This window comes from Oreochromis aureus, linkage group 7, assembly GCF_013358895.1.
Source record: "Oreochromis aureus strain Israel breed Guangdong linkage group 7, ZZ_aureus, whole genome shotgun sequence".
Classification (NCBI taxonomy): Eukaryota; Metazoa; Chordata; class Actinopteri; order Cichliformes; family Cichlidae; genus Oreochromis; species Oreochromis aureus.
This window is the reverse complement of record NC_052948.1, coordinates 8,523,929-8,541,728: the sequence shown is the minus strand read 5'-3', so window position 1 is coordinate 8,541,728 and position 17,800 is coordinate 8,523,929. Positions and strand designations below refer to the sequence as shown.

Below are 17,800 nucleotides of genomic sequence, written 5' to 3'. Positions count from 1 at the left end.
AATGTGGAAAAAATGGAAATACTAAACAGTTAATTTAATATTTATTTTTGAAAAGCTGAAGAGCTGAAAGTCTGCACTTCAGCCACGTCTTGATTGTTTGATTTAAAATCCACAGTTGTGCTGTACAAAAGCATAACTGTTTGTCTCACAGACCTCATATTCGTTTCTACATCTCATCTCTAACAGCGATCAGGTTACAGTGGGAGCTGAGTGAATTTGTTACATAGACTGAATTAACACCAAATCTAATTGTAACTAAAAATACTCCCTTAAAAGGTGAATAGCTGTGACACTCTTTCACGATAATCCTCTAGTGGGCTAAACGAGGAGGTTTATACGTGCATGTACAGAAGTGATAGCACACTAAATGTAGGTCCATTCTCACCTTATTATGCTGCACATCTTTTCAACTGAATTAGCACGTGGCGCTTTCTTCTTAGCTGTTTAACCCTGCTACATCCTTTGGTGGGTATCTATTAAGATAATATTCAAAATTCTGACCAATTCTGATCAAAAAATAGAGAGACAATGCACTGTCCTCAAAACCTTGAACCCGTTTACCCAGAGTCCTTTCTAGCAAAGAGCAAGCAGAGCACCACAACAGACTGTCTCAGTTACACATCCATCCATCCATCCTTTCTCCTGATTCGTGTTCCAATTTACCTCGTCGCTCTTCGTTCCACTATAGCTGATCTCTGTCCCCATTACTCCCTCTCTGTCTTTTTTAATCCGCTCCTCTTTCCCTTCATTATTCTCCACTCCTCTCGTCTCTTCTTCAGGCTCCGTCTCACACTTTGGTCTTCTCTTTCATTCACTCTCCTCCTTCCGTCTTCTTCTCCCCGGTTGGCAGATGTGAAGTGTGACAGCAGGTCTATAGAAGAGGTATGATCGAGCACACACACACAAGCATCCTTATTTACACTACAAAGCCTGGGCTACAGATGCAGCGACACAACATGGCAACACTCTGACAGGAGCGTATGCTCTCACGACAACACGTCAGTACTTGGCAACACAGACTCACCATGGTAACAAGCAGCAATATCTACATGAGCTGTTCATAAATAATATTTATGTCAGGTATGACACACCGCTTTACATGTGGAGCCGTTTTACTAGTCACAGTGTCAGAGGTGTTCAGTTTGAACCCTTTCTGCTCTGCACCGCTGCAGGTGTGTGCTCGTCGCCGACTCTTACTTCATCAATCAATTACTTTTGCAGCATGGCTCACACCTGGTTACCTCGGAGTAATTTACCTGTTGTTTGAGCAGACAGGTTTTACTCTGAAGGGAACTGCAGGCTGGGAGGACTAGGAGACTTGGATGTCATGTCTCAGTGTAAATCTCTCTCAGGGCAGAAGGATGCTCAGTCTAGCTGCAATCAGCAGTGAGACAGCAAGAGAGACAGGTGTGAGACTGGCTGCTCACTCTGCTACAGACAAACCAAATTTAAGGTGGTCTTTCTAAGCGTTTCCTTATTTCCTGTCACATATATACTGTTGCAGTGGAGAAAGCTTCAGATAATGAGGGCTGTGCATTTATACATTATCCCTATGATCCAGAAGCTCAGGCTTCAAACAGCTCCAAACGCTCAGTTTCAAACAGATTTTGCTCCATTCTTGGCTCTAAAAAGACAGGATATCCATAATATGGACATCTCACTTCACACTTAAGGCTGTATAAAGGCTAAAACAAGCAGAATTATTGAGCTTTGGATGTGCAGTAGGTGGATCTGTTGTTTGGGTTAAGAGTTAGGACGGCTGTTAATCCTTGTTTACAGATCTTACGGAAGACATTGGGAGAAATGAAAAGACATTTCAAACCACCACAAAACAGGAATGGCACAGTGGTGTGGTGGTTAGCACTGTTGCCTCACAGCAAGAAGGTACTGGGTTGAAACCCCACCTGGGGTCCTTCCATGACTGCGTGAATTCTGAATTCTTCCCAAAGGTTAATTGGTGATTCTAAAAGTGACCGTGCAGTAGGTGTGAATATGAGCGTGAACAGACTGGCGACCTGTGCGAGGTGTACCCTGCTTCTCACCCTGTGACAGCTAGGATAGGTTACAGGCCCAGGAAAACGGGGAAAATGGATAGACAGAGAAAACAGAAGTCATATTGTTCCAGACTTCTGGGATTCCAAGAACCTGGGAGTGATCTTTTGACAACGCTCACTTTTTATGAACAAATATTGCTGTCAAAGCTAACTTAGTTCAGCTTTGGTACTTGTGAAGTTGAAGCCATTTCTCTCCCTCAGAGACTTTGAAAAGGTTAGAGATGCTTTCATTTCGTCTCAGCTTGACTATTGTAATAGCTTTTTTTCAGTCTGTCTTTCTTTGTCAACCGCAGCTGCTCGGGTGCACAGTCTCCTGCATCAACTCCCAATCAGTTTAAGATTTGATATTGTTTTTTTAAGTCATTACACGGGATAGTGGCCCCATATCTCTTTCCACTAGATGACCGAGGTCTGCTAAGCAGATGCTCTGAGTTGCTCTGAGGTCCAGAACCAACTTCTGGATATCAGACCTTTGCTGTATTTGCTCCTAAATAACAGAAAAAATTGCTTTTCACATCCAGATTCCTCCAGATATTTTTAAAACTCCCAGAAAAACTATTTATTTTGGAGCTTTTAAACCTGACATTTGTTTTTTTACTTGTATTCTTTTAATATTTTTTATGTTATTATTATCTGATTCTCTCAGCTGTACAGCAGATTGAAGAAGACAGATGTTGACCAAACACAGTGATAAATTGGCTTGACGTATTCTAAATTACACTGACTTGGTCATGAAGCTGCATCAATCTTGTCGACCCGTTCGTTACTGAAAAGTGAATAACAGTAATTCTTTTAAATGGTGAACTATTCCTTTACCTGGCAGTTTCAGGAAGGTTGCATCATTACTGATGTCGAGCAGCGTATCAAATAAATCGTTTATCAATAAAAAAATTAATCCTGTCTCTAGCACCAAGCACTGAAAATGTCAAAGAGCCATAACAGCATCTTTAATCAAATGATGGGATGTTAGCCGGTTAACTGACTTATTCCAGATTTTTTTTTTTTTATGTGATTATTTATCTGTATGTGTTGACTCTTTAACATTTGGATGCACAAATTATAAACTCGCGGTGTCACTTGGAGACTGGGCTGCTAATTTTTCATATGATTGACTATTTTGCCTTTTTTCTTATGAAGATTTTTTTATTGTTAACGGCACATAAAAACATGAGAAAATGCTCTAAAACCAGCTAATGTCTGCCATTTTTGCAGCCTTGACTTATCAGCCATCTGAATAACTGTTGCAGTTATTTGCTAATTTATTGGAAAAAATGTCAATACAATTCATGCTGTCAATAATTATTCACGTGTAGAGTGATCAAAATAATATTTTATGCGTGTTCTTTCTCTTTTAAAGCAGTCTGGGTTAAATGACGTGTCATTTCTGAGGAGATGAGATAATTTTTTAGGCTATTGGAGGAAAGTGTCTTTGCAATCAGAATAATGCCAGAGACTTTATAGGAGGGAAACACCAATGATTTCAATTGTCCCACAAGCAAATGCTGCACTGACAGATGCCAGCGGTACAGGACCATGGCAGTTTTAACTGCTTGTTGGCAGACACGTCTACTTACTCTACTCACTGTTGTGTAGCAAAGATGTAACAGCATCAATAAGAAGAAAATGTTCAGAGACCTTTGATTGTATATAGTAAAACTGGCAAAGATATTAAAGCTGATTTTTTTTTAACAATATCTGACTGTTTAAAATCCTGGTGCCTATTGGTCAGTGGTCACCAGGTTGCTTATCTAGTTCAGCATTGGGTGGGTGTGGGAGTGGCTGGAGCCTTTCCAGGCTGTGATAGGGCGAGAGGCTGGATACACCCCAGACAGGTCGCCAGTCTCTTGCAGGGCGAGCACAGAGAGACTGGCACACTCACATTAACGGCCAGTCACCAATAACCTTAACAAACAAGCAGACAGAAGATAAACTCCACGCAAAAAAAAGCCACAGCAGGTTCAAATCCTGGATCTTTGGATTGCTCACTTGTGTTCATTTAGAAGGGGCTTTGAAATAAGATCCTGGAGACTATACCATGTGGCAAAACGTTCCTATTAAAGGGATCTGGTAATGTACTGAACACAAATATGCTCTTATATTGACACCAAACAAATAAGTTAAACTCAAATCAGCTCTAATCTCAGCAACTCTCTGCAAACCACCAAAACACACCTTAAAGTATTTTTTTAATGTGTTTTTTCCTTCAGCTTGACATATTTTCTATGTTTGGACATAAAAATTAAATGAAATTCTGTGTGTTTTTAGCTTGTCATCAAAACCCAAGACTATCACCATGCATCTGTCAGTTACTCCATCAGAAAGAGCAGATGACTGAGACAAAATATGGTTTTCTAGGGAATTCAAAATTCCTCCGTAAACTAAGGCAGGCAGTCAATTAAACCCCTTCTTTAAATGATACCTGGCAGTGTGGATTCAGATTAAACACTGCGGCAGGTGTGGAGCTCCTTCCATAAGTCTGTCTGTCAGATCCAGAGGCTGCTGCAAAGACAACTGCTTGCTAGATGTATCAGCGTCTGGCGGAGTCGGTGTCTGCGTGACATTGAGAAATTACCCTTGCACCGAGGAATTTCCTGCGGTGATGGAAATCAACCGCGACAGGCTGAAAAGCACCTTTATTAGTCTGCAGATCTGAATGACGAAGGATGAAAGCGGGGGACAGGATAATCCTCACACAGAGGCGGTGTATGGTATACTCACTGGCCACTTTGTTAGGTACACCTGTTCAACTGTGTTTTAATAGGAATATGTAATCGGCTAATTGCATGGCAGCAAATCATTCATGCAGACATGATCAAGATGATCTGCTGAAGTTCAAACTGAGCAGGAGACCACACCGGGTGTCACTGATGTTAACTAAGAGAAAGGAAACTGCACAATCTCATCAAAACTGAACAACAGAAGAGCAGATTGTTCATTCTCAGTTTCTGCTGTGGCATTCTGATGTTAGGGTCAGAATTAGCTATCAACAAAATGAAGCATAGATCTACCATGCCTTGTATCGATGGATCAGGGTGCCGGTGGTGCAATGGTATGGAGTATATCTTGTTGGTGCACTTAGTATTAACTTATCATCATTTTAATGCCACCGCCTACCTGAACTGTTGCTGACCACATCCATCCCTTTATGACCACAGTGTATCATTCTTCTGATGCCTGCACCCAGCAGGAAAAGGCACCGTGTCACAAAATTCAGGCCATCTGATTTCTTGAGCATGACAATGAGCTCACTGTACTCAAATGGCTTCCGCAGTCACCAGATCCCAATCCATTAGAGCACCTTTGGGATTTGAAGGAACAAGAGATTCACATGATGGATGAGCAGCTAACAAATCTGCAGGAACTATGTGATCCTGACATGTAATATGGACTAAAGGAGGAAAGTTTCGAACACCTGACTCGGTGCCTCAAAGAATTAAACTTTCAAAGCAAAAGTACCAGCAAGATGCACCTAATAAAGTGGCCAGTGAGTATGCTTATGGCAAAAAGTAAAGGTTAACCAGTGTAAAACACGTGAACTCACTGAGGTGTAAGTGTGTGATGACCATTACAGAATGAGCCAAGCTTATCACGCACATCTTTAAACTACTACAGAGAGAAAGCAACAGTGGTCGAGTGGAGACGGGAACATAAATATAAAACGCTTCCAAAAGACAAACAAACAAAAAAACAGAAAAACTCATTTTGTGATTAGCTGCTGAGTGAGAGGATCACACTGAGGAGAGGAAAAAAGGAGGTGAGACGACACCTGTCCACAGCTTAACACGGAAAACACTTTGCAAACATAACCAATTCATTAATCATCTTCAATATTTGCCATTTTCATTTCATAAAATTCATATCGTTCACTCGCAGTTTCTTTCATCTGTGGAACAACATTAATCCAGTGTGCCAATCACACTGCAGGGAGCACAGAACCACATCAAAGCATGTCAGCCAGCCCTTTAACAAGAGCAAGCCAGCAGGCAAATCACCCCTTTAAGGAGCGAGTCCCCGAGGGATGATGTATTTCTCCCCCTCTCTCTCTCTCACACACACACATATATAGAGTCAAAAAACACACAAAACCTTAACAGAGAATGGCATGTAAAACTCCCATGATTCATTTATTTAACCAGCCTATTAAATATCAAGACACAAACATAATAATCAATGCAACAGTGTACAAAGAAACCCCACAAATGCACATTCATGCATAAGTACAGTGCGTTTTTGTGCATATACGAGCAAATCATTCTCCCGCAGATCGACACACGAGAAATTAATTTTATCTTTATCACTTCGTTGAACTTTGCCATTATCATCATGACAAACATCCTGAAATAACTGTCATCACTCCTCTTCCTCCCCCTCTGCCTCATCATCAGCCACAGTGCTAAATTAGAACTGAGGCCCATTCACATTCATATTTGTAAATATGAGTGTGATTTAATCAGCAATCTATAAGCAGGATTTAACTCTTTATAAGTGAAACGAATGCGTTCCAACCGCAAACCTCTTCGTGATTAAATTTTAGAACAAATTTCTGGATGCAGAAATCACTGATTTTTCTTCAGTCGGTCAAATTAAATGAGGGAAATAAAAAAAATAAAAAATCGAACACAGATGGAAGTGGGAGAATTTGGTAGATAACGGCAGCGACAGCTCCCCTTCCCGAGCAAATCGTTTCAGATGAATGGACTGAGTGTTCATTTAGAGGTGCAGAATTTGTTCCTGTGTATTTATAGGTGCTCTTCATCTGACTGCACATTATCAACAGGATAATGAATTCAAATCCAACTTCGACACATCGCCACATTGGAAAGCATGCTGTCAGAGCCAAAAGGTTGCAAAAGTGTGAGTGTACCAATGACTGTGAGGAAAGCAGAGAAAACTACAATATGAGGCTTCAGCTGGTAGACGCACACTGTCCAGTCGTACACACACTGGTGACCGATTTTAATTTTTAACCATCCTTGTAAGTGTTGCCAAGCTCTTCTTAGCACTAAAGCACTCTAGCTTTCTTCAGTGCCTTCACTGCAAATACACTCAGTAGTGTGCAAACAGTTAGAAAGGGGAAAAAAGTAAAATGAAGGACAGTGCTGGAGCTACGTAACACAAAATGAGAGCAGTAGTTTTAAACAGCTTTTCTTAAAATAGCTATATTTAACTACAGCACTATGCAAAAGTCTTGATTCACTCCCTAGTTGCTTAGATATATATATTTTGCTTCCAAGAGGTCAGATGTTTTTGTAATTATTTTTTAACATGGTCTTGAGGAGTAGCTTTCCAGGCTTTATAAAGGTCTTTCCAAAGATTTTCTTTCAGGCGCCTCAGGAGGTAGAGCGGCTGTCTACTGATCGAAAGGTCAGTGGTTCGCTTCCCGGATCCTCCTGTCAACATGTTGAAGAATTCTTGGGCAGGATACTGAACCTTGATTCGCCCCCATCGTGGTGTCACTGCATGTGTGGATGTAAGAGAAGGCACTTAGGCATAGAAAAAGTGCTTTTATGAATGTGTGTGCTATTAGGTGAATGGAGGTTGTTTTAAAAAAATGCTTTGAGTGCTCATTTAGAGTTCTTATTTAACTCATTTTACCTATTGGCCCGGCGACCGTAACTCTTAACATATGAAAACATATCTTACCATGGTGTACACTTTGTCCTCCTAAAATCTGAGGAAACTACAGCCAGTGGGCAGTGTCTTCATGTCTTTAAGAAATGGGGGGGACAGACAGAACCTGGGAGATCTGCACCTTCAGTTCATTCAAGTCTCATCAGAAATGCTCTCAGTGGAAAAGTGGAGGCCAAAGAAACAGGGAGAAAATGCTGAGACATTCTAAATTAAACAAGAACTGGACCAAAAATCAGCTACAACAGGTCTTATGGAGTGATTAATTCATACTTAAAAATTTGGGGTCAAACTGTCACCAAAATGAGAAGGAAGGTCACGAGGGAGCATCCACCATATCATGACAACGATCCCATACCTGGATAGAAAACACATCATGGCCTTCCCAGAACCTGGACCTTAACATTATTAAAGCAGCATCCTTAACAGACGACTGGAGAAATATTCCTACTTAATGAAATTACAAAAATCTTGTCTAAGAGAGTTTATAAGAGGCTTTGGTGGAGAATACAGATGGTCATACCAAACACTGACTTTTAAGCTTGTTAAAAAAGCTGTTTTGCCTTATATGCTGTATTTCCCTGTTGTTTCTTAAAATGTTTAAATCACTGCACCCATTTCCAATCCTCCCAGCAAAATCTAAAGAAATGAGTGGTGGCTCTTTTGCACACTACTCCATTTTTATTTCATGTGCTATATCACTTCCTGTGTACTATGACCAAACACTGAATGGTGTGCATTACCACGAGTGTGTATTAAGATCTGCAGCATGCATTAGGGTTAAAAGGTGTCTTTCATCTTCCACAAATTTCCCACATCACCGTGATCATTATCAGACATCCATCGTCCCTATCACCATCACCATCTGAAGCATCTTGGCCCTGTTCAGCTCAACATCTTTATCTGCTCCTCCTCTGCAGTCTGAGGAGGATTCCCTGTCGGAAGCTGCAGGGGAGCATGTGTCCAGAACAGTGGATGTAAAGTGACAGAAGCTGCATGTATTTATAGGCTATCTGAGTAGAGGAATGTGCTGCTCACTGTTTAAGCTATTTATAGAGCCTTTTACTGATGCCTCTGAGTAGAGTGGAGGAAAGGAGATGGTTCTCCCGGGTATTACTTACGAGGCTCCCTCATATCTCCCTCTACCCTCATTCCTTGCACGTCTGTCCTTCTCCCCACATCTCTACCCTCCATCCTCTTAACATCCACTTGCATCGACTCTTGTTTCTCACTTTCCATCTTCTGCTGCTGCCTTCTCCCCTCCCCTCTCTCCCCTGCTGATCTCCTCCTCTTTACCTCTTCTCCCCATTTTCCATCTTCTCGCAGAGCCTCTTTGCTCGTGTCCACATCCATCACCTTCACCCCCCCTCGCTCCCTCAATTTACTGTACCCCCACCTCTCTCCTTCCTCTTCTCTTGTATTTTCCAGATGTTTTCACTCCTTTAGAAAATTTTCCCTGTCTTATGCTCTCATCTGCACTTGTATCAAAGAGGCACTCACCTTGCTAATATGCAGAGAGCAAAACCATTTTAAACTCTTCTCTAAATTCCTAACAGCAGGCGCTCTGACAGGACCTCAGGCTCTGAAGTGGTCAATGTAGCCCTGCAAAATCAAATAAAATAGTGCTGGAAATTTTCAAAAGCTCAAATGGCTTGAGAAGTTAGACTGTCAAACAGCAGCAATCTAATCAAATGGTTCAACCTGAAATGTGGGATACCTTTCTCAAGTTTTACTACCTTCACGTCCAAAAATCTCCTTTTCTGCCAATATTGTTTCTACTGCACTTTTACCAGTTACTGTGTCACTTAGATTTTTTAATCTTTTTCAGTCTTCAGTGACTGTTATCACCTGTCCTAGTAAAAAATATGCACATGTCCTTGAAGTGCATATCCTGCTACCATTTGTGTGCCTGCTGAAGCATGAACGCATGTGCAAAATAAACCTGAAATAAATAAAAATCCACAAGCAAACAAAACAGAAGACTCAGAGACACACACACAATAGGCTGTAGGCCACAATACAGCATCTGTATACGGTTATTAATGACCGAGAGTAAACGAGTATGTTCAATTCATTATTTTTGCTGAAAGAATGGACAATCCTTGAGCTGAATGATGTAACAGGATGCAGTAGTTGATGTCAGCATGTGAGTCTTCTAGCTGTATGAACACACGCGCGCAAACACACACGCACACACAGACAGACACACCTCCTCCCACGTCCTTGACAGCGTGTTGTGATGCAGAGTGGCGTCTGCTCGTCAAGCTGACAGACCGGCACTGACAGCGTGGTCAGAGTGCTGCAGACAAGGGAGAAAAAACACTGATTTTATAACGCTCCAAACCACAACAACAAACAGCCCACAGGGCACGAGCGGTGCAGCACTCAGGACCATCAACCTTGTTTTTTGGCCCTCTGATGCTGTGTCACTGATGGTTGAGCAACGCCTGCTTATGCGAGTCTCAGACTGCCAGGAAATCGTGCGTTGACTATACACTGATTAGCCACAATATTAATACCACCTTTCAAATATTTTGTAGGTCTCCTTGAAGGCTGCCAGAACAGCTCTGGTGAAGCATGAACTCCAAAAAAACCCTCTGAGGTTTATGACATAAGCAGCAGGTCATTTAAGTCCTGCGCAGGTGAGGAGAGGGGCCTCAAGGCCAGGTCAACAGAAGGTTGAACGCACTCCAGAAATTACAGCAGGGATTTGAGGAGCACGGCAGTGTGGCTTTATCCTGTTGAAAGAGATGGCCACTGCCATCAGGAAAAAAACTAAACAAAACAAAAAACGTTTACGCAGGTACAAAAGCTTCCACATGAATGACAGGACCCAAGATTACCCAGCAAATCGCTACCTAGAGCATCAAACTGTCTCTGCCAGCTTGTGCTCAAACACATCATCAGACCATCAGAACACCTTCCTTAACTGCCCTGCTGTCCGGTTCTGATCACAACTTGGAAAGATGGGAATAAGCACACAGCTCCCTCTACATTTTGTGTTCCGAGTCCCCTATTTGAAAAAAAAAAGATATATAGTGGAGAAATATGTCTTAATTTGATAAGACAGTAAAAAGCAAGGGGGGAGAGGGGGTGAATGTCACGCAGCAAATGACCTGAGGCGAACCGAGGCTGCTGCAGTAAGGACTTCAGCTTTCAGGACATGGCATGCATGCTGCACCGGCTACAGAAGTGCCCCTCTGACGCCCTTCAATCAGCAATTTGTGAGCCCATGACCCTCTCACCGGTTCACTGCCTGTCCTATGTTGGACCACTTCTGCAGGTACTGACGCCTGCATACAGGGAACACCACACAACACCTCCCTACTGAGGTGCTCTGACCTGCTCCTCTAACCATCATACTTTGGAAACTTTCAAAGTCACTCCGATCCTAACGCCCGACCATTTCTCCTGCTTCCAGCGCACCAACTTCACAAAGTGATAGTTCATCAGCCTGCTCGTTGACAGCTGCCACTGATATTAAAGCCAATGTTATTCACTTCACCCGTCACTGGTTTCAGCGTTGTGGCTGATTAGTGTATATGAGACAGCGTAAGTAGTACAAAGTGCTCACCATTAAAATAAATTTGGGGGATTCCTGCAGTATTACAACTGCATTTTAATGACATTTAAATAATCAGCATATGATGATTCAAAGCCGCTGTGCAGGAGGTCTATGAGTTGGAATTTCTATAATCTTCATTACACTGTATCAGCTTTGTTAAGTGATAGGCAGTTAATTATGGGGATGTCATTACTGCTCACACACATCACGCAGAATGAGCATCTTTCCGTTCCCATAAAGCCCTGGAAGGGGACTATAATTGCAACGTGGTGACAAAACCACCAAAACAGACACGTGCTGCCCTTCAGCCTCAATAGGGCAGAAGTGTTGAAGCTTAGCCAGTGCACACCACCTCTGTCGTCACCCTGTCAGTCTGCCTTCACTGCACTATTACACAGCCAACAGTCTGAGAAAGAAAGAAGAACGGAGAGGCAGAGGGAAGGAGAAGGAGAAGGAGAGGCCGCCTGGAGTTAAAATTGAAAGGGAGAGAAAATGTGATGAAGTGAGGTGGTGACCAAAAAAAATCAAAAAGGCAGAGGAGGGTGGGAGGGGAGCAGGGGGAACATGAGAGAGAGTGAAAGCAGAAGATGAAGACGGCGGGAAAAAGAGGAGAGGAGAAAAAAAAAGAGTGATAGAGTGATAGTGAGAGAGAGAGGCTCGGGAACTGTGCAGCTGTGGGACCGTATTAAACAATCACTTCTGTGTCAGCAGCTCAACACACCGGCAGAGAGGACATCTAGTATAGTAGAAGCAGCCAGTACAAAAACAACCATCGCTGACGTCAAGCTCCGTTTCCTCATGCGTCTGTACCAGAATCTGCAGTATGAATTAGCCTATTAACAGAAGATAATGAAACATGTCAGATGAGTGCAAAACCCTTCAACAAACATGCATGCAAAGTGAGCTGATCCACACGCTGCATGCAGTCTGCAGACTCAAGCATCGGACCTGATTCATGAGCTGCTGCCTGTATTGACACAGGAACATCCTGCTGGGCCCTGCATCCCCTCAATATTAATCACACAATGACATCGCCGCCCAACAGGCAAAAGGCATACGTGCCGGGGAAAAAAATAAAAACCACAAAAGAACCAAAAAACACCCCCCAAAAAACACATTCACATGTAACATCTCATTTGGTCAGCGTGTAAAATGCATCACACACAGAAAGAAATTTAGAGATGGAGATTTAAATATCCTGTTGTGCATGTCTAGCATGTGCTAAAGGGGGGGCAGGGCATCACCACAACGCAAGCCTAAAGACAAGAGGGTGGTTGCCGTGGAAACCTCAGGCTGAGAGCTCGGCAGCCGGACGACTGAGGGAAGAGAAGGAGCGATAGACGGCGAGAGACAGAGAGAATGAGTGTGTGTGTGTAAAATAAGAGGGTAACATCTCGAGGGCAAGCGGAGAGAAAGACAAGGTGTGTTAGCTGGTGGAGGAGAGTTGACAATGATATCCAAGAAATGGAGCTAGAGAATGAAAGAGACAATTACAGACATACAGTGAGGCAGCAGAGAGGATGAGATCAAAGAAGAGTAAAAAAAGAAAAAGAAGAGGAGTGAAGCAGTGATGGAGGACAGAGGGTGGAAGAGAGGAGCGATAAAGGGTGATGTGGACTCACAGGGAACAGTGCGGAGGTAGAGGTTGTCTCTGATGATTTGCTGGTGGTCGTGGTCCACTGAGCCCTTGGAGAAGCGCAGGTTGAGGTAGTGCCGCAAATCCTTGTCAACCACCCCCCCTAAAACATAAACGAGCAAGGGCGAGAGAGAGGTTAGAGCTTGATGACAACACACACACAAACTGGCAAAGGACATTTTTCTCTTGATCCAAGTCAGACTGCTTCAAAAACCACCAAAAGGATTTCCACTGCAGTGGAAGAACAAGCACCAGTTATTAAACAAAAAAGGACACACAAGTTTAAACCCGTTACGGAAAACTGAAAGTTTAAAATGACACAAAGCATCAATGCATGAATATCAGTTACTTCAGAAGCTCTTCATCTTCAAGTCTGAGCAATTTTCTTTAATATTTTCCAACAAAAAGCTGAAGCGCACCAATACAGAATGCACAGACTGTCACAGCTGTTAGCAAAGAGAAACACTGAGGAATATTTTAACAGTATAAAACTTCCTTGAGGAGCAATAAAAGAGAAAACGGCATGTTAAAGGGGGAGGGGGACAAAATACAATTTTGTAGTGTCATGAGAAAAAATGGCTTGCAATGATTTTCACAACAAAGCAAAACAGCAAAGGCTACTAGAGCAATTGTGTAAACCAGTGATCCCCTTGGGGCTAAATGTGCGGTGTCAGCAGGTTGGGTGACAAAGGCTACAGAGGACAGAAGCTCAAACTTCCTCATTTCTCCCTCTCTGTCTCTGATGATTACGTGCTGTTTGAGCTTTCTTCTTTGTCATTATGTCACTGAGCTGAAACAAAGAAAAGTAAATGACAAACAAAATAAGGGCAAAAGGCGAAAGAGCAGGCCAACATATCTATGCGGTATATAGTGTGTGTGTGTGCGTGTGTGTGATAATGCCCATGAATAGTTTCTCCTCCCTTCATCTGAAACCAAAGAAGCCCAGGAGGATGAGAGGAGGGGAACTTATTTTCCACACAGCATTCGATATGCAAAACCATCACATCCGACAGCAGGAGGGATGAGGTTACATGCCATGCATTTACAAATGACAAAAATGCCTCCTCACTCATGCATACTCTAGTGACCTCCTGCCAAATGGAGTTGACAGCGTTCAGGATACCAGTTAAGATTCAGGCAGTGTCTGCCTTTCATAGGAAACTCTTTACATTGGAACCATGCATACATGGCGCTGACACAGGTGACACTGTAATTCTCAAATGATCAACCCTTTTAGTCTAACATCTTATGTAAACTGACACCATTTTAGCAAGGCCACGAAGCACCATGAAATGCTTCACAAATAGAAAAGAGCGAGGTGAGAGGAGAGGAGAGAGGAGGAGAGGATAGGAAAGGAGGGGAAATGAGGAGAGGAGAGGAAAACAAAGGAATAGATGGAAGACAGGATGAAATCTTGATTGGCATTACTACTAGACAGTGATTGTTCTAGATGGGTTTACCATGATGTCACGCAGCTATGCATTCATGCATAGGCCATATCTCTGACATGCACAGACACCAGCATACATATATCTCTACATACACACCGATACATGCTCAGAGAGAGAAAGACATCCAAGAGAAAGAGCCGGGCACCTCATCAGTACCTGGCCCAGATGTTGATATAAGCGGTTCTTTCTCTACAGGTATATATCCACAGACAGCCTGTCCTCCCAGGCGTCCTCTAGCCTTGCAACCATCCACCGCACATCTTCTGCCGCCTTGGTGAAACCACACTCTCTCGCCTCCTGCCTCTGCTTCTCCACCGCTGCTCCAGCACACAGCAGTAACCAGCTGCAGCCAATTTTAATCCCAGGGAAGAAGATGAGGACGGGGGGGATGGGAGATGTAAAATGACACGGATAGATGGCGAGAGACGACGACCGTCGGGAGGAAAAAAAGAGGAGAAGATGTACCAGTGTGAAGCCGGGCTCCACAAAAACCTACCAGCGGATTGGCCGGATGACTTCCACAGTCCTGCAGCAGCCCCTATCTGCTGCTGCTATTACTGCACTGGTGTGTGTTTTTGTGTGTGTGTGTGTGTGTGTGTGTGTGTGTGTGTGTGTGTGTGTGTGTCTAAAACTGAGAGAGACAGTAAGTGGTAGTATCAGATAAATGTTTATGCATGTGAAAGCATTTGTAGAGTGTGTGTCGGTATTTTTTTCTGTGTATGAGCACACCCAGATGCTCCGTGGCGTTCCTCAAATATTCTCCATCTCCCGTCCACCAGATGCTCTCCCTGTTTGACCTTGTGTCAAAGTAGCCTAGACTAGAGAGAAATACTGTGATGCACAGCAGCAGCAGCATATGTCACAGTGAGGTTACACTCACTCATCCGCACACGTAGGGCTGATGAGCTCACAGCTGCAGAAGATGCCTTGAGCGCCGTCTTGAGCAAGGTTTGGTCAAAACACGAGACGTAAACAAACACCAACATAGAAACACACGCTCGTGATATGAGCACTCGGCTCGGGGCACAGCTGACTGTGGAGGAGGGGTGTATTTGAAGAAGCTTTATTGGTGTGACTGTTCAAACAGAACAAATTTACCAGACTCAGAGTTAAACTTGATGCTGTAAACATCACAGTCAACTCGTTTGGTGCCTGACTGCTTCAACAAAGCAGAAAATAATTCTGGGAAGCGCAGTTTTTATAGATTTCCAAAAACTGCAGCATGAAAGCGGGGTAAAAAGGACGACGGCACAATCAATCAACACCATCAATCAAGGCAGACAGTAATCAGCGCAGGACTACACAGACCCGCACTGCCCATCGACTCTCTTTTACATGATCCCAAAAATCATGCACACACATTTAAACACAAAGGTTCATTTAAACGAATTCCTCCCTGCTGCCCACATCTGCCGTTACTGGTGGAGCTGCTGGCACTACCTCCACCACAGCAGCCTTCGCCTCATTATGTGATTAGATGAGTCCGAAATTACTTCCAGTTTACCATACAGAGCACTAAATTTACTGTCCATTTTATTCATAATCACTAGTGCCCTTAAATATTCCACAAGGGCTTGTCTGCTTAATTTCTGTGCTCAATATCTCGTTAAAACGTGTCTCTTCTGCTACTGCTGGGTGAGCTAAATGGCTCCAGCTGAGTGTTTAGCAAGCTACTTGGGTCCACAGAATCAGCTGCATGTTTAACCATGCAGACAGCTTCACGTTTTACTAAAGAAACCTTGAAAGTCGTGCAGAATTCAGTTTTACACACCGAGACGTATAGATAGTTGGCCACATACATCAGATAATCTAATGTCTTTGTTGCCTAGCAACACAAAAGAACCAGATCTGTCCGCACAGCTGTTGATTTACCTCACACACCCAAATTAGAGAGCTCGTTCAGTATTTAAACGTCAATATTTCTAATTCTACATGTCTAAATCAATGTCTGCACATGAAAAAAACACCACCCTCACATATCTGTGTTCAAATGAAAGACCATCAAATGTTCCGTCCTACAATACAAGTCTTCACTGATCAAAGCAAGGCTGCCACTGCAAATGCATTTTAAAAATGTAAACAAATCTGTCAACAGCTATACGTTAAGGATATGAATATGCAATCAAATCTGACAACAAGAGGACTATGCAACTGTCAAAATACTGAACCAGGAAGACAGTTTGTAACATTAATTCAATTTAATTTGATTTATATAGCGCCACATCACAACAGCAGTCACCTCAAGGTACTTAATATTGTAAGGTAAAGAGGGTCTAAACAATCAGATGACCCCCTATTAAGGAAGTGGGAAGGAAAAACTCCCTTTTAACAGGAAGAAACCTCCGGTAGACAAAGTCACCTATTTTCAGGGTCTAAAATGTAACTTGAAAGTTTTACATCATAATAAATAAAAGCAGAAATGTTCAAACTTGACTATCTGATGTCTGTAATCCACGGACAGCAGCAAAAAAATGGGTTTGCCAGGTCACTGCTGCAGCTGTCTTTAGGTGTTTGTGGATCTTTTTTCTTTTTTTTAAGCAAGTGAAATGCAGCAAGATCAGGTTGAGATCGGGTCACTGACCTGGTCACTGCAGAATATTCCACTTTCAGACCTTCAAAAACTCCTGAGCTGCATTCACATTATGTTTCAGGTCATTGCCTTTCTGTACTCTCAAGTGTCCTGCAGTGAAGTTTGCTGCATTTGCCTGAATCTTTGCACAAAGTGACACTCTGTTCACTTCAAAAAATGTACTCGTGAGTCGTGACCCAGCGCCAAAGAAGCGATGTTGATCCATGCATCATATTGCATCATACTGCCTCTGCTGTACTTTTTTAAATGTAGTATGCTTCAGAACCTGTCAAAGCCTTCTCCACACTTTCTTCTCCACAGTTATCTTACTGGCTTTTTTTGGGGGGGGCAATTTCTAATCTTATCTTTTTCTTCTTTGAACACGTTTGCATCTTGTGGTGATCCCTCTGTATTTATTTTTGTGAAGTCTTCATCATAGATTTGGATAATTATAAGTCTTCCTCATGGAGTGTTCCTAAATTGGCTGCCTGTTCTTATAACACCAAGTTTCCTGTAATGATTATGACCACTCACAATGCTCTTTACTTTAAGTTCAAGCGTTTTTCCCCATGTTTCTAAGCTCACAAGCGTTCGTGTATCAAAACTGTTGATTTTGCCCTTCCTAATATTTCTGTTATCCCTTTGAAGATTTTCTTTGTTTTTGGATGGCCTTTTTTCATTTGTACTGACAGCTCCTTTGAGCGCAGTGATACCAAATGTACACAACATACTTGGAAACAGCTCTAAACCGTTTACCTGTCATGATAGCCTGCGTGATAACACGCGAGGCCCCGAGTACAGAGGCTTGGGACTATAAATAACTATAATGGCTCGATAGTTGTTGCATCATTTTTCTTTAGTCTATTCATCGTGTGACTATAACGTGAATTTCTTAGT

The 17,800-nt window shown here is 42.7% G+C and overlaps 1 protein-coding gene across 5 annotated transcripts in view; it reads right to left on the bottom strand.

Annotated features, from left to right (window-relative positions):
* Window positions 1–17,800, bottom strand: part of LOC116318343 (membrane-associated guanylate kinase, WW and PDZ domain-containing protein 2-like) — a 90,307-nt gene that overhangs the window by 52,250 nt on the left and 20,257 nt on the right. For all 5 annotated transcript variants that reach the window (XM_039615644.1, XM_039615645.1, XM_039615646.1 and 2 more), the window contains exon 2: window positions 12,870–12,986. In XM_039615644.1, coding sequence (XP_039471578.1) covers window positions 12,870–12,986 — 117 coding nt within the window. The remainder of the gene's footprint in view (window positions 1–12,869; window positions 12,987–17,800) is intronic.